Below are 26,886 nucleotides of genomic sequence, written 5' to 3' on the forward strand. Positions count from 1 at the left end.
AATTAAATGATTTCTCTTTTGGTAAACAATTGTGAAGTCAATTTTGTGTCCCTTGAATTATAAATAACTTATGAATATTAGAATCCTTACAAATTATCGTTACATTTTAAATATTTTCCTCAACCTAATAATTTTACATATTAATTATTCAGTTATGGGCAGCATTTCCGGTATTGGCATATCTCAGAAGAAAACTTAAATACTGGCGCCATTACACATGCACCGAAAATAAATACATGCGTAATATTTACAAATATTTAATTAAAATATGTTTATAACACTTGGTTTTCAAATTATCTTAGTATATCTATATATTCTATAAATTTTCTAAAATATATTTATTTTTAGTATTTTCTAAATACAGATATGCAATTGTATATATATTTTATTGTATTCTGGGTTGTATACACACTCAAATTTTTATAGGAACAATTTCAAATTTTAAATGTAACATTTGTTTAAGAAATACACCTCGATTTATTATTTACCTATCAATAAAAAACGTATGAAATTCAAAATTGTAATTTATTACATGCCACTTATAATATATACAGCAATGGAAATGAGTATATCGTTGACTGATGGAATATTAAAGATGATACTATACATACTATTCCTAATTGTGTTAAAGTAAATTTGCTTTTAAAATTATTATTTTTCAGTATAAGCAATGAAATAAAATTATAATTTATGCGTCAATGATCTTTCAACATTTAAGTTATTAACTTATTACTAATTTACTATTAACACAACAAGGACTTATAGTACTGCGGCAGTATCCAGTGAATATAAAATATTATAATTTATTTCTAAATATATCTGGATCGAGTAGCAATATAATTGTCACCCTACAGGACATTCTGCTACAATAAATATCAATACTTCATCATTATGTTACTTTACTATATATAATCTCAAAATTAAATTCACCAACATAGACATTTTACTCTACAGTGTCACCTACATCTGCCCAACCTTTAAAAAATATGAATATTAATTATAACTTTCAATAAAATGGGACCAAGTTACACAATCCAAAGAAATTGCTGTTTAGGAATCCTATACGAAATGATTTTGCAGCTTTCTTCACGGACAAATCCTTCGTGGCGTGGTCAAAATGAGGCATAAAATTACAAATATTTTGTGCCTATACATCACACTGATATAAAAATGATATATTACTTATTAGAAATAAATGTGCACTAATCACAATTTAACAGTTCGATATTGATTTACAATACAAAAAACCACCACCATCAACTGAAAACTTTTTACTGTATATTAATATTTATATTTATCTGCAGAGATAAAAATTTTTGCTAAAAATAAGCTAAAAAATACTATGAATATTTATAGGTGGTGGTTTTTACCATTTATTCATTCAAATATGTATATACATTTTAACAGATATTATACATTAAGAGCCATTATTGCACTAACAGAGAATGTGTAAATAAATGGTTGTATACATTAGTTTTAATGACCAATGTCTGATCAGATCAGAACTAGCACTTCTTACTTTATATTTAAGGAAGATCTTCAACTTATAGAAAAATTAATAAATAAAAATATTTTTATTAATATAAAATATAAATAGTATTAGTAATATAAATGTGACTTTATTAACAAATAAAAAAATTATCAAGAGCATCTTGACAACTATCATTTCGCTAGTCAAATAAATGTATATCACGATTATAATATTGATTTCCCCTAATTCTAAATTCATAAAAAGGAAAATAGTTTTATAGCATTACATAAAATATGAAGTTTAAAATATTTTGTAAGAGTACTGTGATATTAAATATAAACTAATAATTTATTTTGAAAATAAGGAAATAGAAAATATATTAAATTTAATAAATAATATAATGTTTTAGTTTTTACTAAATGTGCTATCATAAAATATAACCAATATCCACAAAAATTGAAAGAAATAATGTTTTAACTGCAATGAATAACGTGTTTGAAATTTAGAAAATCCAGTATGAAATTTTACGCCACACAAAATTGTGCTATCTATAGATCAAATAAAAACACTAATTAATAACATAATATTAACTATAGATAAAATGAAAATAAATAAACTATAAGTTCATTTAGATTAACAATTAACAAATTTAAACAACGGATATAAGATGGAACACATTTTTCAGCGCAGATCTGGGCTTTCGTTAAGTTGTTTCTTAATACGTAACAATATAGTAGTGTACCATTGATCTAAACGAGAAATTGAATCGTAATCTTTCACAGCATCTGTGTATCCATCAACATTCTGCTCTTCAATGTGTTCTATAAGTGTTTTAACAAGTTTATACTCGCGTGAATCTTGGAAAGCGGGATACATTTGGATGTAGCGCTCTAAGGCATGTTGTGCATTAAGAACATCAACGCATAAGTGACACAGCGCGGCGCGAAATAAATACTCCTTAGCGCTATATTTTAACAGTGAACTTTCTAAAGCTGAGGAAGCCACTTCTTGGTATATTTGTATTGCTTTGTCGTAATTCTCTAGCTGCGCTGCATATTGAGCAACTTTTAACAAACATTTATTAGCAGAAGAATTGCTTTCTTCACCACGAAAGTAATCGGCAGCCTGTTCATAATGCTGAACAGCTCGTTCCAGATCAACAGCATCCGTTTCATACATCTCAGCAATGGTTTGATGGTGCTTAGCAGCCATAGTAAATCTACCCATGTCTGTATAAATTTCTATGGCTTTTAGTAAACAATTTACCGCTTCTGGAATAAAAAACAATGTTTTGTGTTAGACATCACTACATTTGTTTAAGACACTAGCAAACTTTGGATACTATTTAATCAATAATGTTGAGTTAATTCAAAATATAATAGCAACAAAATGAAGACATTTTAAAAATTCATTTGATTAATTATTTAGGGCATCTCTAGAACTACTCATTTTCAGTATATAATTTGCATGTTTTTGCGTATTTAGAGATGATTCAACTCACCCATTTTTTACTTTATCAGATTTTAATTTAATTTACTTTCATAATGAACTTCTTATAAAAATGTAATAAACACATCATACTTCTAACTCTAATGCTTGAAATACGAAACTGAATATTAAGATTTCCATAAAATTGATTAAGTATTAACTTCAGTGACTCAGTTTAAGTATGTAACTTACCATTAATATCAGATTTCTTGTAACAATTCGCTGCATCTACATAATTTGTAGCAGCATCATGCCTAGCTCCACTCCTCAAATGTAGATTTGCAGCTTCGCAGAAAGCACTTCCTGCAGATGGCCAGTTCTTAGCCATTTTAAATAGATTGGCTGCCCTTTGATAACATTCCACTGCATCTTCAATACGACTAGAACCTCTATGAAATAATTAAAACAGATTAAGTGCAACGTGAAATGTAGGTGGGTTATAATTAAAAACAAATATATATTTAAATTTACCCAAATAAAGATCCGAAAAATCCTCTCGAAGAAACCTTCTTTTCTGCCTCAGCTATAAGCTGTTGGGCTTTCTGCTCATTCGTTGACATTTTTTACAAAATTATTTACAAAACCTTTCACTAACAAATTATTGACAAATTGATTACAAATGTCAAAACAGGTGGCGTTCATGTTTAACTGCCACTGTTGCCAATATAAAAGTAAAGTACTATAATGAAATGAAATGTAACCAAAACAGAACTTTCGCAATTTGAAAATAAAACCGCCCTAGCAGTTTCAGAACTGTTTACAATGTTTACATACGCGCCTTTAAATTTGAAACAAGATATGCCTCCTGTTTGTATAGTCTTTGCATTTAGAACTATTATTAGCCGTCGCATTCACTGCGTCGAGATACGAATCTCATTATCTGACAATTATTCTCAATTAGACTGGTTTCCAGGAAATATCATATGTCATGTTTATAAATATTAGAATAGATGCTAAACAAATGTATGAAATTGTACTTCAATGTGTACATATGTGTACATAAAGTGGCATGTATTTTTTCAATTGTTACTGGAATCTAATATTTTTTAAAACACAAAATAATGTTCAGATATATTTAAAACTGCTTTATTCTATAAAATAAGTATACAAGACTGTAAATTTGAGTAAAACCTTGTATTCCAAACTACACAAAAATTAATAGAAACTTATTTTTAAGACTAGAGATGTTTACCGCTTACATATCTCTGTTATTTTAAATTAACGTATACAAATATTCAGTTGTTTATTCTACATAAATAATAACTAATTTAATTTACGATTAACCTTAACACTGCTACAACAGATTACATAAAAAATTTATATTTTTTTTAATTAAAAAATGAATTTATATTGTACATAATTAAAAAATTTTTAAAACAACTGAGGGATACATGATACTTAAAAATCAGTCATAGTTTGTTGAATAAAAAATATTATAGAGGGGATAAATCCCTTATAATTTAGAATATCTAAAACTACCAGGTATTTCAATTGACACTCACTTATATCTAATCTTTGGAAGCATTGAAGCTAAAACAAATTATAAAAATATGTGTATGGGTATATAAATTTTTATAAAATATAACAGGTCATAGCTACATAACAAATACTGATAAGTTGCATATTGCACATCTAACAGCCAAATAAATATATAAATAACTGCTGTATAAATATCTAAAACAACCACCTGAAAAATCATTCCTTCAATTTTGAGATAATAACTAGCACTATAACTAGACAAACTAGTCATATCTCAAAAGATGTCTTGTGAAAATAAAGACAATACAAATATGGATTATCATACACTAATTTGTGCAGTTACGTTATAATCTACATATTTGCAAGTACAAAAATACTTAATAATGTCTTAAAAAAATTAATGCATTGTGTACTTGATTTTATATATACAAATTTTATTTAAAATAATATACTATGGCAAGATTTTATAAATGTTAAGAGTATTTGATATTTTTGAGTTATGAGTCTTAAAAAATAATTTCCTTTAATAGGACATTGATAGGTTTGGCACATTTTATTTAGATCTGAAATCACATTAAATTATGGTTTCACTAAATATATCTTATTTATTCGCTACAATAAATAATAGCATTTATGTAAAATCTTACAATATTTACCACAAAAAAAAGGTAACTGGTTAATCAACTAAGTTTTACAACAAATACACATCTTCATAATTTAGGCCTAATATTTTTGTCTTTCACTAAAAATGAATTAAGCAGAATATCTAACCATAATAATTCCTCTACAAAAATTATTAAAAAGTATTTTAATTAATAAAATACCTAATGTTAAAAAATATATTGGTCACTTAAAACTGGAAAAAATATATTAAATTTTCAAGGAATATGTTACACAAGCCGCAAAAATTTCATTGTAATATTTAATGAAAATCATTATTAGAGTTAAATATTAAATATATAAAATAATTACCTACTATTTTGTATTATATACTTATAAACTCTACACCAAAAACCAAAAGTTATTCAAGATATCAAAACTAATAATTCACTATTCACTAAAAACCAGCCATACCAACCCAAGGATCTAAAGGATAATAGTGAAACTATACAGAAATGATCATAATTGTAGTAAAAATTTTTTCGTAAATGCTGTAAAAGTTAGCATATGATCAAAATTTAAATGACATAGTAATAATTGTTTTGTCTTTTAAGCGGAATAAATTAATAATACTGTTGTTAATACTTCGGAGTCAATCACTTGTTATAAAACAATGCAACAAAAGGAATGAAAACCAGTGAACCATATAGAGATGCTTTACTACCATTAGACTTATCTTTAATTAAAACTAAAGGATTCTCCGTTCCAGTCGAGATTGTTGTTATACCACTACCTTCTATTAAATCCTCATCATCAGTAGGACCTATCAGCCTAATGTTACTATTACACAAATCTGTGAAGCAGTAGCAGTACTCCACCCCGTTTGCTTTCTGGCAATCGTCAATTTTTCTACTAGCACATTTTCGTATCACTATGTTTCCTAAAAAAATATATTATTTAGAACATATTGAACAAGTATATTTAGATATATGTAAATACCTCTAGTTTCTTTAAAGCAGCCTTGATCATTGGGAGGTAAACATTCTTTGGCATAAGTGTCTTTTGTTAATTCAAAATCTTTACAATCAGGTTCCTCATCTCCGCATACGTAGCATTTAAGCGCGTCAACTTTAATCGCTGTAAACAAACAACAGGTGATAAAAATACTCGTCGATATAAGGTGGTTCAATATTTACCTGTAATTGATAACCCTATCAGAAAATTTATGGTTAACGTTAGTTTGAGATACATGGTTATCAACGTTGGTCTCTGATTCTTCTATCTGTCCGTATGATAAAAAGAACAGATTAATCCATCGTGAAACACTTCGTGTTGTTGAAAAATAATTTATTACTAACGGGTGGATGAGCGAGTCCCCAACAACACAAACACGACGTGCTCAACGAAATGTGACGGACGGATGACGCCGGGTCGCGATGGCAGATAACGGAAACGGAAGAGACTTTACAGAATGTATCTGTTCCCTCATCTGCTCACGAGCCCTGTTGACCACGCAGGACTGGATTTCTGGAATCTTTACTACGGGACGGGCAGAGACAAGGATGTGATTTCACTGATTTCAGTGATTTCTAGTAGTCGTACTAGATTCAGTACAGTTCTTTAATTTCCTCTTTATAAAATCTGGTACACTTTAGGATTTGATTATACGAAACGGAAATTGTTTATTTTCCCCTATTTTTAATATATTTCAATGTTACAAAAATTAAAATTACTGAACGTGCTTGCTATTGCAATAGTTGCTTTTTAATTGGTACTCTGGTTCTACTTTTTTTTTATTTTTATTTTTTTTTGGATTTCTTAAAATGCTGTAATATGCTCATCTTTGTCTTATTGGCATGTTCTAATTTCAATTTTAACTTACAAGTGTTACTGGTATATACAATATACAATTAAGTGGTACTGTTTTGTTAACAATCAAGCATTTCTATTTATTTTTTATAGATGCAACATTTTGTTATTAGGAAAAATTATTTTATATTTATTCAATAATTCGAAATTCTTGTTATAAATTTTTACCTTTATAAGAGGTATGTAGTCGTAGTCCGAACCTGTTAAATTCGTAATTTGTAAATATTTTGTAACGTTCAGTGATATCATTGTATAAGTAAATTTACTTATACAATGGTGATATGTAAGTAGAATGTAGAAGGTAGAAAGGGCTGAAGAGAGGAAGAGACTTCACTGTTCTCTAAAAACATTTAAATACCTACAGTGTCCAAAACTTGTTACGATCAATAAAATATTCTAAATAGGAAAGCCCCTATCTTTTTATGCCGTGTATTTGTTAACACTTATTTAAATAGGTACTCAATATTTATTTCCGTTTGTTTAGATTTTCTCACCATAAAATTCGTATTATCCTTGTTTATAGTTTATATACTATCAGTATCTGTCAGTAAACTGATGCATGTTACAGCGGTGACTCTACTGCCTGTATTACGTTCTTAGCAATTCTTATAAATAATTGCTAATAAGAGAACAAAATATAATCTGACTGGATTTTAAACTTTTTGACAATGGCAAAGTAATTAGGAATAATACAGAAAAAAAACAGCAAATGGGGAGTGTTCGAGTGTTGGAGTTGGAATGTTGTTTTTATTTTTTTTAGGTCTATTTTTCATTACATACATAGGGTGTCCCAGAAATAAATGTCAAATTTTAATCTCGTATTTAATTTGTTAAAAGCAACAACTTTTTTCTAATTAATTTTTTTTTCATATGCTCACATTTTTATCTGGTATTTTGTATCCATTAAATTAACGGGATTCCTATGTAATGATTTCAAATTTTTTGCTAGCCTAAATAGTAAATACCTACTAGCAGTTATATACCATTTTTGTAACTACGCCATTTATTCATTTTTTTATTATCTCAACTAAACGTTCACAAGTCACAATAGTGAATAACAAAAATTTCAAGTTTAAAAAAGTTATATTATTTTAAAAACAGAGGTTTTCGAAAATAATTGAAGAAAAGCTACTTTTAATGAGTTAAGTGCATGATTAAAATAACACTTATTTCTGGGATACTCTGTTTGTAGACCAGGAACTAACTTCGTATTGGTCAGAGGGCGAAATATTGAGAATAAGCTGAATAACCTTGATACTATAATGGTGAAATGGTGTGAATTACTAGTTTTTTTTTAATTTGTTGATGTTGACAGTTACATACATACCTGCCTCGTATGGCACCCCATTATATTAAATTTAATGTAAACATAATTTTGTAGAATAGGTATATGTGTATAGATATATTTTAATTTTGTTGCAAATAGATTGAAATAACTAACTAAAAAATTTAATTCATTACTATGTATAATATTAAAACTCAGCTATAGGCAACAACTTTAGAGCTGCAGGTGTTTTACTGGTCGTATACTGTATGAGCTGTAAGTAAAAGATTAACAAAGAAAGTAATTATTTATTAAGTATTATTAAGTTAGTGTTAATACTTTTTTGCATTTATTAATAGGTATGTATATATTTGTAATTAGGAAGTGTAATATTAAACACAAATATAGAAAATAATAAAAATTTTTACATACAGGAGTGTATTTTACAAGGTCAATGCTCAGTTATTGAAGGTAAACAAAATTTGATAAATATACGATTGATAGTGAAAAATGTTGTAATTTGGTTTCATAAATACAATCAATTTATTTTACAAGGAAATAATTATTCTATAATTAAGACGTAAGTATCTACAAAAAATTGTGATTTTAAATTCGTTTTTTGATTTTATAATTTTCCGAAGTTTTCACCCTCGTAAAAAACAAAAAAAAATTGTTTGCTTCATGATCAATAAACATTGGCACAGATTTTTGTTCAGTCCGTCTCTGGTAAGTCTCCAGGTACCTAGATATCTGCTAGTTACTATCCACCTTGTAATTATATATATTCTACAGGTGTAATAGACAATGGATATCTTTAGGAACACAGGTGTAAAATAAACTAGGCATATCGAATATGACATAGGATATTGTAGAATAGAGTTATTTAAATTTTTTCTCTGTACTGTTCAAGAACAGAGACAGGCTTTGTCTTTTCTTCAATTTTTGCATCTCTCCAGTCCGAAACTGAACATCGAGATTTAAGATAATTTGGACCACAACATGCGCCTATTTCGTATTATAAACTTGTGAGTCAGGCTTTTCGCCGTATTTCAACCTTACTACGCATGTACAGAGCTTCGGGGGGTGAAGTGAGAAGAGGGACATAATGTCTGTATTCGTTGCGTTTTGTAGGTGTTCGTAAAATAATGTTGTGGTTCCATTGAATTAAAAGTTAGGTAATACGAATATAAGATATATATATATTCTAACCCATATACACCAATATTAGAACCATATAACACTGACAATACAACATGTTTATACAACATCATCCATATGACAAGGAAAATGTTTATTTACTATCATCTACTATAACATTCCATTCATAAAGTAGTATTTATTATTACTCATCCTAGCAAACTGATGTAACTGTAGGAAGTTGTATTCTCGTAAAAATTGTAATTAAATTTGGTTCCTATTGTAGGTAAACATGCAGAACATTCAATACTATAAAGTACTGCACCCTTACAGATGTGTTGTTTAAGAAATACTAATAAAATGTCAGTAAAAACCCAACATAACAATGCATCAAGGAAACCGTTTAGAACTTACTCCTAAAACAACAAAATAACCACATTTCACCCTTCCCTAACATTGTTAAACATGGAAATGGGAGTACGAAAGTTACCTAAAAAACGTAAATTTGATCCCTCTGAACTAGAGGAAAATAATTTGCAAGCTGTTTGTATACCAGTGTCTGTGGTTCAGTGCACGAGTGTAATGTCAGCACCCCAAGCCACTGCTGTTGATTATTCCTGTTCTCAACGCATTATTTCTCAAGAGGATGGAATTTTCAAACAAACTAATAGTAAACAAAATATAATCGATCTCAGTGAATGGTGTGACCATAGAGTTCTAGCCAAGCAAGGTGACTGGTACTATCCTGGAGTAATTCGGGAAGCCAGTGGATCAAACGTGAGTACATATCCTTCTTTGTTACCACATTGCAAGTGCACATTTTTATATATTTATTGGTAATACTCCGAATAATCACCTTACCAATGCCGATACTAGAATTGTAATCTATTTATTTTCATTACCATCAAACTTCACATCTAGTAACACATCGTTGCTAGAGAATAGCATCTACTTTCATAACATTCAGTTGGGTTGATATGTGAAACAAAATTGATAAACATTTTGTGCATGAAATAAGAAGTTATTGTTACCAAAGATGTAATAAATAACATGGTGTTGTTCGTATTTAAAAAATTTTAGTTTTAAGATCACTTAAATATTTGCTGCAAGAACTTAATGATATGTTATAACTATTTGTATTTACTATGCTAATAGGTAGGTTAGAATGACTCTTGGTTTAAGAACTTAATACTTACTAGAAATATATAATAATTGATTGTTGTTATTATTAAGCGTTTCTCCAAATAAAATATACATTTCTTTAAATTGAAAAAATAAAAATTTCATTCGTCTATGCAGTAAAACCCTTTCTAGTTATGGCCATGGACTGGTTAAAAAATAAATTAAAATCACTAAATTACCTTATCTTAAAAAAAAGTAAATTTTGTATGCCATAACCTCAATTTCTATAAACGGTTTCTGCATAATATTATATACATGATGTCCCATAATTATTGCGACAAAATGATAGGGGTTGTAGAGGGCATGAAAATAAGCAATTTTGCCTAATATACCCCGGAATGTCCGGAAATATGCGGTTTCGCCGCTACAGTGGAGGTGCCCCCTGACTCACTAGCTTGCCATGTTTACATGTTTGTCGGCTTAAAGTTGCCATATCGATTCAGTTGCAGTGACTGGTGCGCGAAACGTAAATAGCAGTATTTGGACAAAATCTTTCCCAAGAGTTGGATAGGCCCAAGTGGCCCTGTGCATGCGGTCGCCCGACTTGACCCCATTGGATTATTTTCTCTGGAGTCATCTAAAAGCTTTAGTGTATGAAATTCGTGTTCCTAACCAACAAGAGCTACTGGGAATAGTGATGGCCGTGTCTGCACAGGTTCAGGACACCAGGGATATTCCACAGAGTTCAATCAATGAACAATCGTGCCCAGCTGTGTACTGAGCAACGTGGATGATACTTTGAGCAATTACTCTAAGCTGTTTCAATAAACTGGGATTTTTTTGATATTTTTTTTTTTGCTGTAGCGGCCAAACAGCACATTTCCGGACAGGGGTTTATAAGGCAAAATTGTTTATTTTCATGCCCTCTACAACGCCTATCATTTTATCGTAATAATTATGGGGCACCCTTTATATACAGGGTGATTCAGAACTTATCCAAACAAAATATTCTGGATGTACAGGGGACCCTTACAAATACAATTTTGTAAAGAAAAAATCAAAAAAGGGCAGTTCGAAAATGATTTAAAAATACACTTCTGCACGGCACTGGAAACTGGTCCACTGTAAAACATGGCAAAAAAACATGGCGGTGTGATAAAAACGGACAAAAACTTTCGCAAGGAAAGAAATAAATAGAATTTTATAGCACCTATTTTATATCGGCAAATTCAAATGCTTTTGCCTTTATTAATTAATAAAATTAATTTGTGTTTTTAAATAATAAAATCATTTGACATACCCGATGTTACAACAACAATTGTTCAAAATTTTAACCACTAACGTGTAAACACATTTGGGTCCGTCTTACTCACTTTCTACGAACTAACACAAATGGTGTCTTGCTTCACCATAAATTAAAACGATATCCATCAACTCCAAATCAATCCATTTTTGACACTAACTACTAAAAAACTGTTGTAAACACCACAGGTAACAGGTAAACACTATCCCAATGACGGATTTCAGTATTCGGAGTAGCTAAGGCCACGTGGCTCTCCACGCGTATTGCGAATGATGCTAGACACTACAGTTGTCCAGCTATGTAGTGGTTAAATGTACTATAACTTCAATAATTTTTTTCTCGGAAACTATAAGGATTTTACAAAAAATTTTTTTACGATATTGACTCCATTTCTCATGCTGCATCTATTCCCAAATTTTTTTAGATAAGTTGTGAATCACCCTGTATAAAGCGGAAAAGGATTACTGTCTTGTTCGTACCGTTTGCAATAAATGTTTGTTACAATTCGATCTAAAAATGATAAATTTGTAAAAAAGCTGATGTCTATTTAACAAATATTTGCTTTAGTTTATTTATAAATAGCTAGAAATTATTTAATTTTAAAAATCTTAAAAATATGAGGTATATTGATATAGTTTTAAGATAACTTTAAAATTTAATAAGAAATTATACTACAGGAATATACCCAATGAACTTATGTTAAACAGTTGTAAAGTGATACTTTTTATAAATTACATATTCGAAATATTAAATATTTTTACTACATATCAAAGGGATTTTCTCCTTTAGATTACAGTTGCTTTGGATGGAAAGGAAGAAAAATTGATAACATACACAAATGTGTTTGATAATGAATGTTACAATGTGATAGGAGACGCAAGTCCATCGATAAACCAAATAACTTTAGCAACTAGGGTTTGTGTACGTCACAACCAAAGTATGTTCGTTGAAGGTGTAGTTTGTAGTAGGCTAGAAGGTCAACCGATACGGTTTGTCGTTGCAGTAATAGGTGAAAAATCTTTGGAGGTAACAGTGAAACGAGCAGACTTAAGACTGTTACGTCCTCCTTGGTGGGATGAACTTGAGAATCTTGATACAGCTATCGAGAATGTGATACAACCGACTATGGATTATTTTCGTGCCAACCAGGCATCTCCAACTCAACTTCATACTCCAGTCTCGGTTTGCACACCTCTTTCAAACGGCCGTCACTATGATGAGTTCTGTGAGAGTGAAGATGAATTAAGGCAAGATAATATAACATTTGGGACTGAAGTAGATGCAAAATTATCTGGAAGTAGTAAGAGGAGCAGCATGCACTCTAGGGGTAGTTCATCAAGCAGTATTACGCCTCGTTCTCAACCAGCAACACCTCGGAGCCAGGCGGCTACTCCACACAAATATAAAAAGGGAGATGTTGTTTCAAACCCTAACGGTATTCGTAAAAAGTTCAATGGGAAACAGTGGCGGAGACTTTGCTCGAAAGATGGATGTACTAAGGAGAGTCAACGTAGGGGATATTGTTCACGGCATCTCAGTTTAAAAGGTAATAGTCTCCGTAGTGGACATTTTCCTAGATCTAATAGTAAAGGGGATGGTGGGGAAGATACTTCTAGGGATTCCGAGACTTCTCCTAACTGCAGTGACAGGAGGATTGCAGGGAGATTTGATCAAGAAGAAACTGATGCTGCTAATATGTTAGGTAGGTATAACTGTCTTTTATATTTTATTCAAGTTTATAAGAAATTATCAAAAAATTAAAACTTTATAAGTCAAATTATAGCCTGATAAATATAATAAAAATTTTGTCTTTATGAAAACATCCGATTATTTGATTTTAGTGTCGTTAGGCAGTTCACGATCAGCTACTCCTGCTTTTTCTCCAAATGGTCAAGGTTCTTCTCCCCATGCGATGCAGTCTCCGATTACAGTAGGTCCAAGACAAAACGTTTTCATGCCCATTCCTAGCAGTCATTCCCATGGTATGCAAAAAAGAAATTCACCTGTTCCTCCTGGATATAATCCTCCTTATCATCAACAAGTTATAAGGTAAGAATTAAATTATTTAAGATTTACTTGTTTTAATAATTTTGGATAAACGTCTACATCTACAAAAATTTTTCAGTGCATTAAAAACGTTTCCTTCAGGTTAATTAATAATTTTATAGTTACTTTTATTTTCACTCTTAACTTTGTGGTACTCTAACATGAAACTAATAGTAGTTGTTTCAATACTTTTAAAAAAAGATGCACATTCGTTAAACAGAATGAAAACTAAGAATGTGGTATTATAGTATGATAACTATTACACATTACAGACCAGAAGCACGTCCAGTTCAAGGTGTAACAAGCGTAATAAGAGTTTCTCCTAACCCTAGGCAATGGGCCCCTAATACCCCTGAACAGCAAAGCGTTATTTTACAACACGCTTTAACAAGTCCATCCAGCCAAACACTAGAGCCGGAGAACAGTTCCTTGTCACAAGGTACGTGTAAATAACGGTGACTTTATTGGATACAATTATTTTTCAAATGTTAAATCATTTTAGGAACCCTTTATTGTGTTGTACCCCCAACGCATGAGAAAAATGTTATGATTGTAAAAAATGAAGTAGAAAATGATCAGAAGGAACCAAAATCTTTTCAAAGACAGGTATGTCATTGGAATAACAGAAAGAAAAGCAAACGTTAAGTAAACAATTCGCTTCACAAACAAAAATTAATTCTTAAGCATCAAATATTTTTAATGTTCTAGTTTCTCTACTTTGTAGTTTTGGAACTCGCTTACAATTACCATTTACATGATTCTCTCAATTTTTAGGTTATACAGAGCGATCATTTGCATACGACTCAAACCATTCGTGTTACGCCAAATAATAGCATTAACAATATAAATGGTTTAAGTAATTCACATTCCACGGGTCCAGGATACATTCAGTCAAATTCTATTAGTACTGGATTACCCGTCATAGTTAATCCTACCCAGTTGGTACCGGTATTGCCTGCTGCTTCACAATCTGTTGTTAAGAGAATTGTTCCAGTTGCCAGTTTGTCACAGAACCCACCACCAGTAATAGTAAAATCTGAACAAGGTAGTATAAGTCGTTAATTTATACAAAATTTCAAATTCAAATCTTAAAATTTATATTCCATGAATATTTGACTATTAAATAACCTCTATTTTGTTTTTATCTTTAAATAAAATTTGAAGGTAATCAAAGAGTAATGAAATGAATGAATTAATATATATTCTTGCAGTCTCACCAAATGTGTCAACTCACAATAATGAACCGATAATTCAGCACAATCCCATTCAACTTCAATCACACCACAGAGTATCGGTAGTTCCACAAATCGCATCATCTCAGTCAAACCACAATCAAAGCAGACAATTAATTTCACAACTAAAAGTGCAAACTAACCCCACGTCAACTCAGTCCGCTTTTGTCATTCCATGGCATTCGATTGTGCCTCTTTTGACTGCAAGTTCGGGGCCAAATTCTCCGCCACGTTCCCAGCTATCTCCACCGTTGTCCGCACCACCAGTCGGTACAGTGGGTGGTGCATCTGTTGATCTTCAGGATGAGGAAGTTGATGGTGAAACTATGTCTGTACCAACAGAGGAGGATGACGATGTTTTTGAGACAGAAACAAGTGATCTTAATTTAGATAGCAATAGCAATAGCAAACGCAGGAGCCAGTCATTGAGTTCCCTACAAAGCAATAATAAGGAATCTAATAAGGTAAATTATGAAACTTTTATCGTATTCATTTCTCATGATATGAATTTTACAGAATAAAGAACGTATAAGGCGACCGATGAATGCATTTATGATTTTTTCAAAGAGGCACCGTACTTTAGTGCATCAGCGTCATCCAAATCAAGATAATAGGACAGTGTCCAAGATTTTAGGTGAATGGTGGTATGCTTTAGGTGCTGCTGAGAAGAAAAAGTATCACGAACTTGCATCTGAGGTAAAAGAAGCACATTTTAAGGCACATCCAGAGTGGAAATGGTACGTTTTGAATATGTTTTAGTAATGTTAGCAAATATATGAATTATTTAGGTGCAATAAGGATAGAAGGAAGTCATCAACAGGTTCAGGACGCAGCAAGCTTAGTTCAACAAGTGATAGTGGTGAGACAAACGAACTACCAGCAAGTCCTAGAATAAACTCACCTCCTCACACTTCAGAACCTCCTCGACAAATTGTACAAGAACAGGATGTGACAGGTGATGTCTCTGATGATGATCAAATGGTTATATGTGAAGATCCAGGCACAGAAATAGATCTTAAGTGCAAAGAAAAAGTTACAGACTCTGATTCAGAGTCACAAAGTGATCTAGATTCTTCGATAGAAAATCGAGTATTCCAGCACCAACGGTTCAGCCCTGTGACTACAAACAGTTGTGTGGAAGTGACTTGTAGACCGAAACCAATAAAAGCAAGGCTACCATCAACAGAGACTCCAAAATATAGCCCAGTAGCTACATCGAGTACGTTAAGCTTTCATTATTCTCCAGTGAATCCGTCAGGAATAACAGGTTTTCAGCCTACAGGAGGTGCGTTCAAGACGATGCCTGCTTCGCCAAAAGTTGTTAAGAATGAAATTAATGATAACCACGATAACTGGTCAAGTACTTCAATAATAAATAAAACAAATGATGTTTCTCAGTGGGTCAATTCTTCTACCATACAAACAAGCACTATCGCCACGAAAACTAACCCTACATTAGCTATTCTAAAGCCACAGATTAAACCGAATGTTATTCAAATGAATGAAGGCATCAGTCAAAACTATCAGTCACCACCACTAACCGTTCTTATTGGTGGACAATCAACTATATGTTTGTCTAATGATACAGAACATTCACAACCTTTTGTTGTTGTTGCATCCACAGCTTCTGAACTACCAGTGCAATGTCTATATATGCAGCCTTCTTTCAATATACCTGTATCAGACAATAATGGCAGAAGCATGTCTTTACAAAACCTCCATTTATTACCCAAACAAAATCATACACAGTCGGTCATAGTCACCCAAGCACAGAGTAAGATATTGTCTTCTCAGGCAGAGTATCAGCCCCAACAAAATACGGTCGTCACTACTTCTAAAAGCTACACAAATTCAGGTAAATACTGATATATTGATTCTTCTTTGTACAGCTGTTTTTTTTTAGGGATCTCGTTGTACTCGGAAATGAAAGATGTGAAAAGTGAAAAAGAAATAAAGTCACCTATTGGAACTGATATGTTGCCTCCTTCTTCAAGCCATATCGAGTCACAAACAGAGCAACAAAATCATGAATTTAAATTGGCACCAACTCCCGCGCAACTAGGAAAGGCACCTCTTCAGAGAAGACAGTCTATGGGTAAGATTTTTTCATACATGTGGAACCTTAGTCAAGTTCTTATTTTTAGCTGTTTTTGGGTCTAATAATCCTCAAGGAAACCAAGAAAATTCACCCCTTCCAACACCTACTACGCTTCCTGATGATAATCCAAATGATTCACTAATTTCTCCATTGACTAAAAAGAGTTTTTTTAAGAGAACCATTGAGGATGGGATGGACCGGTAAATGAAAAGAATTTAAAATCATAACAAATATTTTTATTTTGTTCATATTTGAATTCAGGGTACTGGAGCAGGTGAATTTCGAGAAGAAATTCTCTTCACTGCCACAATTCAAACCCGAAGAGGGACAATCTCCAAGTGCAATTTCGGTTCCCAGCCCTGGCCTCTTTAATTACAACAAAAAGCGTCCTCCTCTTACTGCATCACACCGTACTTCAGTAGATGAAGAGTCGGAAGCTGAAACTCCACAAAGCGTGCCCAAATCAGCTTCATCTGCTAAGCCTATTGTTATCGGCAATCAGTTCTTTGGCCCTGACTTCAGTATAGACAGTGTTAGAGGTAATATTCTATAATCCTAGAAGGATTACACTAAATAATTGTAATATTACATTATCTTACAGCGGAACTAAATGAAATCGAAGAGGGCACGTCTCCGAGAACCCCTAGGACTCCAGGTACTTCCAGAGATGCTGAGAAAGGTCATAGAAGGATCCTGGAGCAACGCCGTCAATTAGTCATACAACTGTTCCAAGAACAATCACTATTCCCGTCAGCCCAAGCCACGTCAACGTTCCAGGCCCAACACTCTGACATTTTCCCCACCAAAGCGAGTTTACAATTAAAAATCCGCGAAGTGCGTCAAAAGATGATGGCACAAAATTCCCTTACTCCATCTAGTACGAATAGTCCCTTGACACCTGCTGAGCCTGTCAAGGTCTCCTCAAATAGTTAGCTAGAAATGTGCAATAGTGTTTTGTCTTCCTTCTCGTATGTTATTGTCAAATTGTTGACTGAGAACAGCAGTTAGATCATAACGTAGGGTTTATATGAATTTATTTATCACTATAACACAAAGTGTGGTGTAGTTATCGTATACACACCAGTCGGTACGTAGACATATGTATTCAATTCGTTATAGGTAAATCGTTGAGTAGTGCAATTATCATAATAAGCTCAGTCTGGCATGACTGTATTACATTATTTACTACGAAGAACCAATATTTACCATTTTACAATTTTTTTTTTGTGGATAATTTTAGAATAGATTTAAATATTCGCTGGTACGAGTTACTATTCAAATTCATGATTTTCTTTAAATAATTTTTTCTTTATAAAATATTGAATTTAAAAATGTAAAAGGTAAGTTTTCTCTTTTATATAACAAAGCTTTAACAACTTATAATAAATGGTTTTAACAATATTACAGGTCAAGAAAATTATTCATCTTCATTTTTTTATGCCAAGAATGAATTCAATTTTACTTGTAAAAACTCATAAAACTTTTGAACAAAGGTGTTTTGTTTAATAAATTTTATAAAGCCGATTTATACAATTAACAAACAGAATTATGTTATGTATGTAACGCAACTTTTTTTTCAGTAATATTATCAAAGTGATTGTATTTTGGTGAATATTGTCTTTCTATTAAGTGTAGATATTACGTAGGGTTGGACAGTGAAAATCTGTATAAAATATTGGATGTATTCGTTTTGACGATTTTATAAATGGTTGTATATTTGGTATTTTTATAACTGACTTGTAAATTGATGTTATACTGGAAAAATTCTAAATTTGGGTGTATATTTATAATTTCCATATTTTTATACAGATCACATGTCAATAAAAAGAAATAGGTAAGCAGTTTAGGAGGCAAAAAGACGAGTACAATCACATATGTGGCCCCAAGGTGGTCTTTCGAGGTTTTAAATAAGTTTTATTGTTGTTTAATAATTTATTCGAGATTTTATTACTCTCTTGTTTTATTTTAATGTATGTTATTGCCAAGTAAACGAAATATTAAATAATAAATGTTGGATATGTTGATAGACCCAAAAATTTGTTATGTAAATATTCATATGGGTGCTTTTTATTTTATAGACTTTGCAAAGGGCAAGCCCTAGGTTACTTATTAATACATTATATACTTTAATTTGGTGCTTATTCGACTCAAATCCTGGATGAAATAATTTTATTCATAACACAGTCAACCTGTTTTGTGGGATGAAATTTTTTTTCTAAAAGTGACCAAATTCTATTTTATAGCCTAAATTGGTGCAATACTTTTGAAATTTTAATTCTACTTTTTCATAATTAGGCGAATTTGGTTCTGATAGAAGAATGATGGCTTACGGAAACAATTCATTTTGATTAATTTTCTCTATAAACAATTTTATTACAAGCATACAATTTTACTTAAATAATAAGTATATGACATAAGAGTTATCGTTTAAACAGATCTAAAATATTCAGTTATATTTTTGTGGATTGATTTTAATCTTTCTTAATTATGTAAGCCATACAGTTTACTGTTAAAAACGAAGCTTTCAACATCTCTCGTTATAATGCTATTGACTGTTCTACATTTAGTTGTCCATGATAATTACATTAATAAAGCTAATTATTTCCATGTAGGTTTAAGATGTATATTATACTTTATCTGAATAAGAAATTTATCTTCAATAATACATTATTTGCCATTATGAGTCAAATTTAAGTTATATATATTTAAAAAAAAATCTACTTAATAACGTCGATCTTTCCACTAAATCAAAGATATGTACAATTTCAATCATCTGCTTGTTTGTCATTGTCAGCAGTAGCAATACTGTAGCAAGTGCTTTTCAATTTGGAAAAAGAACACTAAATGTAAGTGTAATAATAATAATACCTTAAAAAAATATGTCTATTCTCAATTCCCATTAGACTTTTATGGCCTCAGCTCATATATTCTATTATTTTCTAAAATAAATACACTATTTTTTTATTTTGTTTTTTTTTTTAATAAGTAATTACATTAAATTTAATATGGTTTGCAAAATGTTTGTATTCTTACAAATAACTATTAATTTTTTTTAAGTACATTAGAACTTATGGGTTTTTTAGCAACGATTAATTTAATAATGAATATTGTGTCATACTTCAATCAAAAACCAACAGAAGCAAAGACATTGAGATTTAGTGATACAGAACGTTTTATCCCATTCCCTAGTATTTTGAGTTAGATTCCATTTATGACAGATGAATTTTTTCTAGTATGTACAGATCTTTGATTGTATAAGGAAGTATTAACATAATCTGTTTTAACCCAGTACTCTTCAGCGAAACATTAATTACAATATTTCAGATGTGTAAAAAAATACACATAGAGGTTATTTACTAAGTTGTACATTTTTGTACATCCCAGCCTTAACACATGAAAATATTTAATAGAATATTATTATTCAATGCTGTCCAACTGGCGATGTATTTATTATTTATTGGTTTGAAATTCATTTACTCCACTTTCTGTTATTAAGGTAAATACTTTGTTTTTGGCCTGATATAAAACAGTTGTGTAGCATTGTCCTAAATAGTGGTATAAAAGGCATATATAGTAGAACCTCTGGTTCTTAATTAACTTATAGAATAAAATGCCTAAAAATGGACCAAATTCAGCAATATTTACAGTGAGATAAAACATATATAGCCAAACAAAGCTACAACAAATATGAATTAAAAGCAAAATCAAAAATTATTTCATTACCATTGCTGAATTTGTGTTTTTGAAAAATTTAAGGTATTGAGATCGTAACTATATGCAACAATCAGCAGAATTTGTAGCTCAACATAATTCCAATATTACATAATTAAATTTTTAGGATAAATTGCTCTGGAAATGTATTGGGTTAATGTTGAATTTAGTGACAAGGAAGTATTTGAAACTTTAAATGCCTTCAACATGGTGTTGTATTTGTTACAAGATTTAGCATTTTATAGTCAATGATCTCGTTAGTAAATTGTTCACATATAGTGTAAAAATTGTGCACTTCACTGTTCTCTAAGCACATATTTACATTTTGATGTATATAACTACTTATATAAGTACTATTTGTACTGTCATATTCTATTTTATTTAAAATAAAAACATTATAAAGATCACATACAGTCACAATAAAAATAAATGTATTGATTAATGACATTACCATTGATGTTTTATTGCTCCTATCCCAACTCCAAGAAAATATCTATTTATTTAGTATATTAACTTTGTAAGCACAATTATTGTTAAGGAATTTAAAAAATTAATTACGGATAAGTTAACAATATTGGATCAATAATAAGCTTTTTTAATGAAAATAAAATGTATACATTGCACATATTTGTAAAAATGAACTTGTAATTGTCATAATCAGAATACTAAACTGTAGTCTTATAATCAACCAAGGAAGTTCCCTTACTGACAAATTTCACTTTATTGATTTATTTCTTTTAAAATCTACTTATTTTATTAACTCTAAAGTAGGTTATTTAATGTTTTCTTTCGACTTGGAATTTTTTTAGAAAACCTTTTTGTTTTTCTGATAAAATTAATACGTTTATACGTTGATAAACAATTACAATAAACTATTAGACAGAGTGGGCAAGGTCCATGTACCTATATATGTCGACGTTTCTCCAAATCAAAACATGGAAAAGGTATTTTACAGCAATTGTAATTCCCGAAAGCAGAAATTCTCATTTTTATATTTTATGCCATTAAGAGATAATATACCTTCTAAATATTTACGACATTTACGAATTTTGTTTTGTCTACCGGGTAATTAATAAGAAAAATCGCGGATGTGAAATAGTGTGACAGGTTTTTTGCTTGCGTGAACACGGACAATAAAACAATGGGTGAAACAGTTTTTGTTTTCTTTAAGTGCTAAATGTTATTTATTTAATAAAATGACACATATGTTAACTTTGTTAGTCTGAAATGCACAAGAATATAATCATTATAATGTATTAGTAAAATTATTAGAAAATGTCTCTGGATTGGAGATCAAGAAAGTTGATTATATTAATTCCTTCATAATTACTATATATTTCAAATTTCCACAATAATAAATTGTTTCTAAGAATTACCAGAAATAATCAAAGAGTTGGATTTGGGAATTACCTCGTAATTAAACGTAACTGAATAGATAATAGCGGAATCTCATTTTTTTTATTGAAATTGTCTGTGAATATACGAAAAATATTTTCCAAATCTGAATTTGAGTTATAAAAATGTAATTGCGACTAATTTTTTCTTATTTGGATGAGATATATAACCTACAAAATACCTATATCATTAATTAAAAATGTTTTCGTTTCACGTTTATTTATTATAATTGTTGTCCGAAATATTTTTGAATTCCAATTACACTAATAATTACGTAAATCAAAACAATAGCAACGTCAGGATTAATAAAATTGTATAGGTATTTAGGGACACCCTGTATTTACAAAATCATCAAAACAAATGTATAATTTATGAGAATCTCGCATCATCACGGTAAACCAGCTTCGTGCAGAAGTGGAATGGAAATAGCAATTAAATACCGATTGTTTTGTTAGTTCGAAACTAACTATATACTTCAATAGGTGACAATCATGAAAATAAGTTATTCTGCTCCAAGGATTGATACGTTGCCTTGTTAATAGTTCCACTAAAATATAAGTGCTTAAAAACAAGTTAAAGTGACGCCAAGAACTTGGTAAACCCACTGATATTGGTTATTAGTTCTTGTTTCAAGATATACAGTAAAGTAGTGAATAAATCAAACGATGTCTGTGCGTTAAGACAGTTCACCATGATAAAAAAACAAATAATTTATATTTTTGCGGTTTTAACAGTGTGCTCAATTTCATATGCAGATAGTAAGTATACTTTAATTTCTTTATTTATAAATGCTATTTGTGTTATGCTATAAACTATAAATTTGGAATATGTAAAATATATATGATATGACTTAAATCTAATCCTTTATTTACTATAGGTAAATAAACACGATTTTTAAAAATAATTTAGATAGCTAAAATATGATTATTTAGATACAAATTATACACGCCACAATTTAACTCGTTGAATATAAAATAATATCTATATTAATATTCATAAATCTGCGGTAAACATTTATTCCTTGAAATTAATTTTTATAGTGTCTCTTTTTACTTTGCTTTAATCTCCATTTTTAAAGGCCAAATTGAATAAAAATTATGTATGTAGTAGGTACTTTATAAGTGTTTGTTCTAAAACGTATTTATATTTTACAGGATATGCATTTATTAGTCGCAGGGCTGGCTTTACCTAAAGCAGGGTAATTGCTGCTGTAACTGTAAAAAAAATCCTTTTTTTAATTTTTGTAATGAAATTATAAATAAATAATTCTGAATTATTATTAATTAATTGAGCAAAATGCAAAATTATGTAGGTATTAATTTTTATGCGTTTTTGTGGTATAGATGTTTTGACCTTTTAGAAAATGTAGGTAAGAATTATTAATTATTAGAACGATGATAAGAGATGCTGCATTTATTTGTTAGCATCTAATTTTGGGGCCTGGGGCCCTGATGATTATAATACTAGTTCAGCGTTTGTTTTATTCCAAGATTTTAAAATTCAAGACAGTAAGAATGTTCAACTTTAGGTAAAACGAATATGCGAATTTTGAGAGATTTTGCTTGAAATAATTATAATATACAATTTCATTATTAATATACATTTTTAATGTGTTGATATCATGCAAAATACCTGTTTGTCAACGCTAATAATGCTCGAGGAATTAAAAAGCGAGTTTTTATATGTGTACATCGAGCGGAAAAATCGGATTAAAAAACAAAGGTCAGACACTTAGCATAGAAGATACCCTCAGGCTATAGATTATTACACCACATACAAACAAATATAATAGGTACTTATCCAATGAGCGGAGCACATTTTTTTTAAGAAATTTTAATTTTGATTTTATAAATTGGAAAAATTTTCGAATCTATTATGGATGATGAATGGAAAGGGTCCATGTAATAAGACATATCTACTACTATTTTAATCTATATAAACATAAATTTCTTCTAGTTGGAGACAGTTGTGAAGTCCGCTACAATGGACAAGCTGGTAAATGTGTGATATCTTGTCCTATTGTTGAACAAGAAGCTAAAGTAGGAATCGATCCAACCATATGTGAATATTACCACAGAGTGGTACCAGTAGTTTGTTGTCCTAGTAAGGCTAAATGTAAAAAATAGAGTTGGTGCATTATGATTAAGTCTATTTTTATTTCAGTTGGTCACCTTACTGATCAAGAAACAAATCGTTTCAATAAACCAGATATTGTTCACTATGAACCAGAAGTTGATCGATTTAATACGGCTGACCCAGACCCTCTTATATTTCCAGGGGATATCGAAGAGTCAAATGATAATTTAAGAATAAGCGAACAAAGTAAGTATATATAAAAAAAATATAAATAATTAGGTACAGGTATTTCACAGACATTTTTAACAAAACACAAAAAACAGCGAGAAATTAAAAGACTATACCCATTTTCTTAAAAAATGTTACTATTTATAAAATATATACCCAACCAACACTTTTTATGACCCCTAAAATTGATTCATTTTTTCAAAATTTAATAATTTTAATTAATTTTTAATTTAAAATAAAAAAAAATTAATAAAAATCCATGATTCAAAACCATTAACTCCCATAATTACTTTTTCTATTTGTTTCATATTTTGAAACACATTGAGTAAGTAATGCATTAAATTCAATGAGAAATAAGAAATGCAATAATACACAAGGCGTTCTAGTTGAAAAAATGTTGGGTACAATCTAGAAAAAAATGTGACACCTTGTATACAGGGTACACCAGTGGCGTTCGTGCGAGAATGCCACAACCTTTTTTAATAAAAAAAATGGTACGCCACTGACTTTTTTTTTATATAATTTTTAGAAATACGCCATCAATTCTGAATGACATTGTTCTCTTCAATTTTTTTTGTAGGATGCACTGTTTTTGAGGAAAAAAATAAAACATATTTTATTGTAGGTTTTGTTAATCTTTTATTTAAAGGTGCAAGTAGAAATATTCGGATCACCCCAAAATATGCACATTTATTCCTCCAAAGCGTTTTTCAAATTTCGAGTCAATATCTATCTCACTGAATAAAAATAAATAAAAAATTAAAATTTAAACACTCTGTATCTTGGAAACGAAGCATACTTCGACCTACGTTTATATGAATTTTTTTCGCAAAAAAACTTCCGCAAACACCCCCTAAAATATTTCGCACTTATTTACAAACACCCTGTATAAATATTACAGAACACATGTATTGAGAACATGATTATTTTACATTAGCAGGGTATATAATGTGCCTTATAACATTCATTTTTAAGAGACCTTCAAATCTCGGTTAATTTTAAATTAAAAAATAAAATAACAGATTACGGAATGATTTTTGAAATTATTTTATTGCAGAATGTGAAGAATATGGTAAACTCTTTAGTGAAGTGGTTCAAGCGCTTCCCTTGGTTACTCATATAGAACCTATAAGCCTTAGTATAGAAAAATGTGATTATAATAGTGTTCCTCTAATTGTTGGTGGAGAACCAGCCTCAGCTGCGGAATTTCCATTTATGGTAAGAATTTCATGTTCAAATTTTGTTGTATTTAAACAAAACTCATTACAATTACTTTTTGAAAAATTTAGGCCGCTATTGGTTTTCAAACTGACGATCAAAAATGGAGATGTGGAGGTACTCTCATAAGTGACAGATTTGTTCTGACCGCTGCCCATTGTACGTCTACTAGAGATGCGTAAGGATTAAAGTTTTATTTAATACTAATTACGATTAAAATTTAGAGTCATAATTTAAAATCATTTGAGTCAGTATAAAAAAATATATTGTAAGTTTTACTCAAATTCAAATAAATATGCCTTTCAATAATTTTGTAGAGGTGCGCCAACTGTAGTTCGTCTTGGTGACCTTGACTTGTCCACAAGCCATGATGGATCTCAGCATCATGACTATGATATTGAAAATATAATACTTCACCCAGGTTATAGATTTCCTTTAAAATATCATGACCTTGCCCTGATCAAAACCAAGCAGACTGTTGAATTTACAAAATTTATCCGACCAGCATGTTTATATACCGAAAAATTTATTGAACAACCCTCAGGAGTAGCCACAGGATGGGGTAAAACAGACTTTGCCGCAGAAATTAGTGACAGGTTAATGAAAGTGACACTTAATATTTATCACAACAGTGAATGTACTAAGATTTATCATAAAAGCAAAGATTTACCAAGAGGTGTCGTGTCTAACATGCTGTGTGCTGGAGATCTAAGAGGGGGAAAAGATACTTGTCAGGTACTGAATATATAAATTACAGTGAAATATAATGCAGTTAGGCTACAAGAAGAATGTAATTATATGGATTTATTATAATTGTTTTTCCTTTTTCTAGGGTGACTCCGGTGGCCCATTACTGATCACAAAAGCAGGCAATCAATGTAAATTTTATGTAATAGGAGTTACATCATTTGGAAAATCTTGTGGGCAAGTTAATACAACAGCTGTATATACCAAAGTTTCAAGTTATGTCGATTGGATTGAGAAGACTATATGGTAGAGGGATATATAGTATTACTTAATGATTGTTAATTTTTATACCCAACTTTTGTATTCTTTTAAAAAATAGATTATATATTTCCTATGGTGTGATTTTCATTTTTAATCATCTTCTTTAATAAGTAACTTGTGCAATACAAATAAAAACATAAT

At 30.4% G+C, this 26,886-nt stretch overlaps 4 protein-coding genes across 6 annotated transcripts; 2 read left to right on the forward strand and 2 right to left on the reverse strand.

Moving 5' to 3' along the window:
* Positions 1–1,881: 1,881 nt before the first annotated feature.
* LOC108916586 (alpha-soluble NSF attachment protein) lies at positions 1,882–3,688 on the reverse strand. The gene is made up of 3 exons (XM_018722883.2): positions 3,431–3,688; positions 3,152–3,348; positions 1,882–2,742 (listed from the first exon to the last, which is right to left on the reverse strand). The coding sequence occupies exons 1-3, from the start codon at positions 3,517–3,519 to the stop codon at positions 2,153–2,155; spliced, it is 876 nt and encodes a 291-aa protein (XP_018578399.1). The 5' UTR covers positions 3,520–3,688; the 3' UTR covers positions 1,882–2,152.
* Positions 3,689–4,885: 1,197 nt separating this feature from the next.
* LOC108916494 lies at positions 4,886–7,013 on the reverse strand. The gene is made up of 3 exons (XM_018722766.1): positions 6,235–7,013; positions 6,038–6,175; positions 4,886–5,978 (listed from the first exon to the last, which is right to left on the reverse strand). Exons 1-3 carry the CDS (start codon positions 6,287–6,289, stop codon positions 5,695–5,697), a joined length of 477 nt encoding a protein of 158 aa, XP_018578282.1. The 5' UTR covers positions 6,290–7,013; the 3' UTR covers positions 4,886–5,694.
* Positions 7,014–9,264: 2,251 nt separating this feature from the next.
* Positions 9,265–19,089, forward strand: LOC108916960 (putative transcription factor capicua). Of its 3 annotated transcripts, none has more exons than XM_018723331.1 (15): positions 9,265–9,346; positions 9,595–10,085; positions 12,523–13,435; positions 13,575–13,782; positions 14,052–14,218; positions 14,282–14,385; positions 14,554–14,824; positions 14,991–15,475; positions 15,528–15,748; positions 15,800–15,870; positions 15,928–16,866; positions 16,915–17,106; positions 17,156–17,309; positions 17,371–17,648; positions 17,711–19,089. In XM_018723331.1, the coding sequence occupies exons 2-15, from the start codon at positions 9,774–9,776 to the stop codon at positions 18,040–18,042; spliced, it is 4,647 nt and encodes a 1,548-aa protein (XP_018578847.1). In that variant the 5' UTR covers positions 9,265–9,346; positions 9,595–9,773; the 3' UTR covers positions 18,043–19,089. The 3 variants fall into 3 exon arrangements, with proteins under 3 accessions (XP_018578847.1, XP_018578848.1, XP_018578846.1); XM_018723332.1 differs by having other exon boundaries at positions 12,523–13,279; positions 13,340–13,435; positions 15,800–16,866; XM_018723330.1 differs by having other exon boundaries at positions 15,800–16,866.
* A 3,325-nt stretch (positions 19,090–22,414) lies between these two features.
* Positions 22,415–26,819, forward strand: LOC108916955 (serine protease snake-like). The gene is made up of 7 exons (XM_018723325.1): positions 22,415–22,973; positions 24,172–24,318; positions 24,379–24,537; positions 25,577–25,737; positions 25,809–25,915; positions 26,055–26,472; positions 26,570–26,819. Exons 1-7 carry the CDS (start codon positions 22,907–22,909, stop codon positions 26,732–26,734), a joined length of 1,224 nt encoding a protein of 407 aa, XP_018578841.1. The 5' UTR covers positions 22,415–22,906; the 3' UTR covers positions 26,735–26,819.
* The last annotated feature ends 67 nt before the right edge of the window (positions 26,820–26,886 follow it).

The sequence above is a fragment of the Anoplophora glabripennis genome, unplaced genomic scaffold, assembly GCF_000390285.2.
Source record: "Anoplophora glabripennis isolate ALB-LARVAE unplaced genomic scaffold, Agla_2.0 scaffold2, whole genome shotgun sequence".
Taxonomy (NCBI): domain Eukaryota; kingdom Metazoa; phylum Arthropoda; class Insecta; order Coleoptera; family Cerambycidae; genus Anoplophora; species Anoplophora glabripennis.

Excerpts from the sequence above, each read along its gene's own strand:
- LOC108916960 (XM_018723330.1), top strand. The coding sequence starts at position 9,774 with ATGGAAATGGGAGTACGAAAGTTACCTAAAAAACGTAAATTTGATCCC. Across the intron at positions 14,825-14,990 it reads AATAGTAAAATCTGAACAAG|TCTCACCAAATGTGTCAACT; the intron begins GTAGTATAAGTC and ends ATATTCTTGCAG. Across the intron at positions 15,749-15,799 it reads GCACATCCAGAGTGGAAATG|GTGCAATAAGGATAGAAGGA; the intron begins GTACGTTTTGAA and ends TGAATTATTTAG.
- LOC108916955 (XM_018723325.1), top strand. The coding sequence starts at position 22,907 with ATGATAAAAAAACAAATAATTTATATTTTTGCGGTTTTAACAGTGTGC. Across the intron at positions 25,738-25,808 it reads CTGCGGAATTTCCATTTATG|GCCGCTATTGGTTTTCAAAC; the intron begins GTAAGAATTTCA and ends TGAAAAATTTAG. Across the intron at positions 25,916-26,054 it reads TGTACGTCTACTAGAGATGC|AGGTGCGCCAACTGTAGTTC; the intron begins GTAAGGATTAAA and ends ATAATTTTGTAG.
- LOC108916494 (XM_018722766.1), bottom strand. The coding sequence starts at position 6,289 with ATGTATCTCAAACTAACGTTAACCATAAATTTTCTGATAGGGTTATCA. Across the intron at positions 6,176-6,234 it reads GATAGGGTTATCAATTACAG|CGATTAAAGTTGACGCGCTT; the intron begins GTAAATATTGAA and ends GTTTGTTTACAG. Across the intron at positions 5,979-6,037 it reads CTGCTTTAAAGAAACTAGAG|GAAACATAGTGATACGAAAA; the intron begins GTATTTACATAT and ends ATATTTTTTTAG.
- LOC108916586 (XM_018722883.2), bottom strand. The coding sequence starts at position 3,519 with ATGTCAACGAATGAGCAGAAAGCCCAACAGCTTATAGCTGAGGCAGAA. Across the intron at positions 3,349-3,430 it reads TTTTTCGGATCTTTATTTGG|AGGTTCTAGTCGTATTGAAG; the intron begins GTAAATTTAAAT and ends ATTATTTCATAG. Across the intron at positions 2,743-3,151 it reads CAAGAAATCTGATATTAATG|AAGCGGTAAATTGTTTACTA; the intron begins GTAAGTTACATA and ends TTTTTATTCCAG.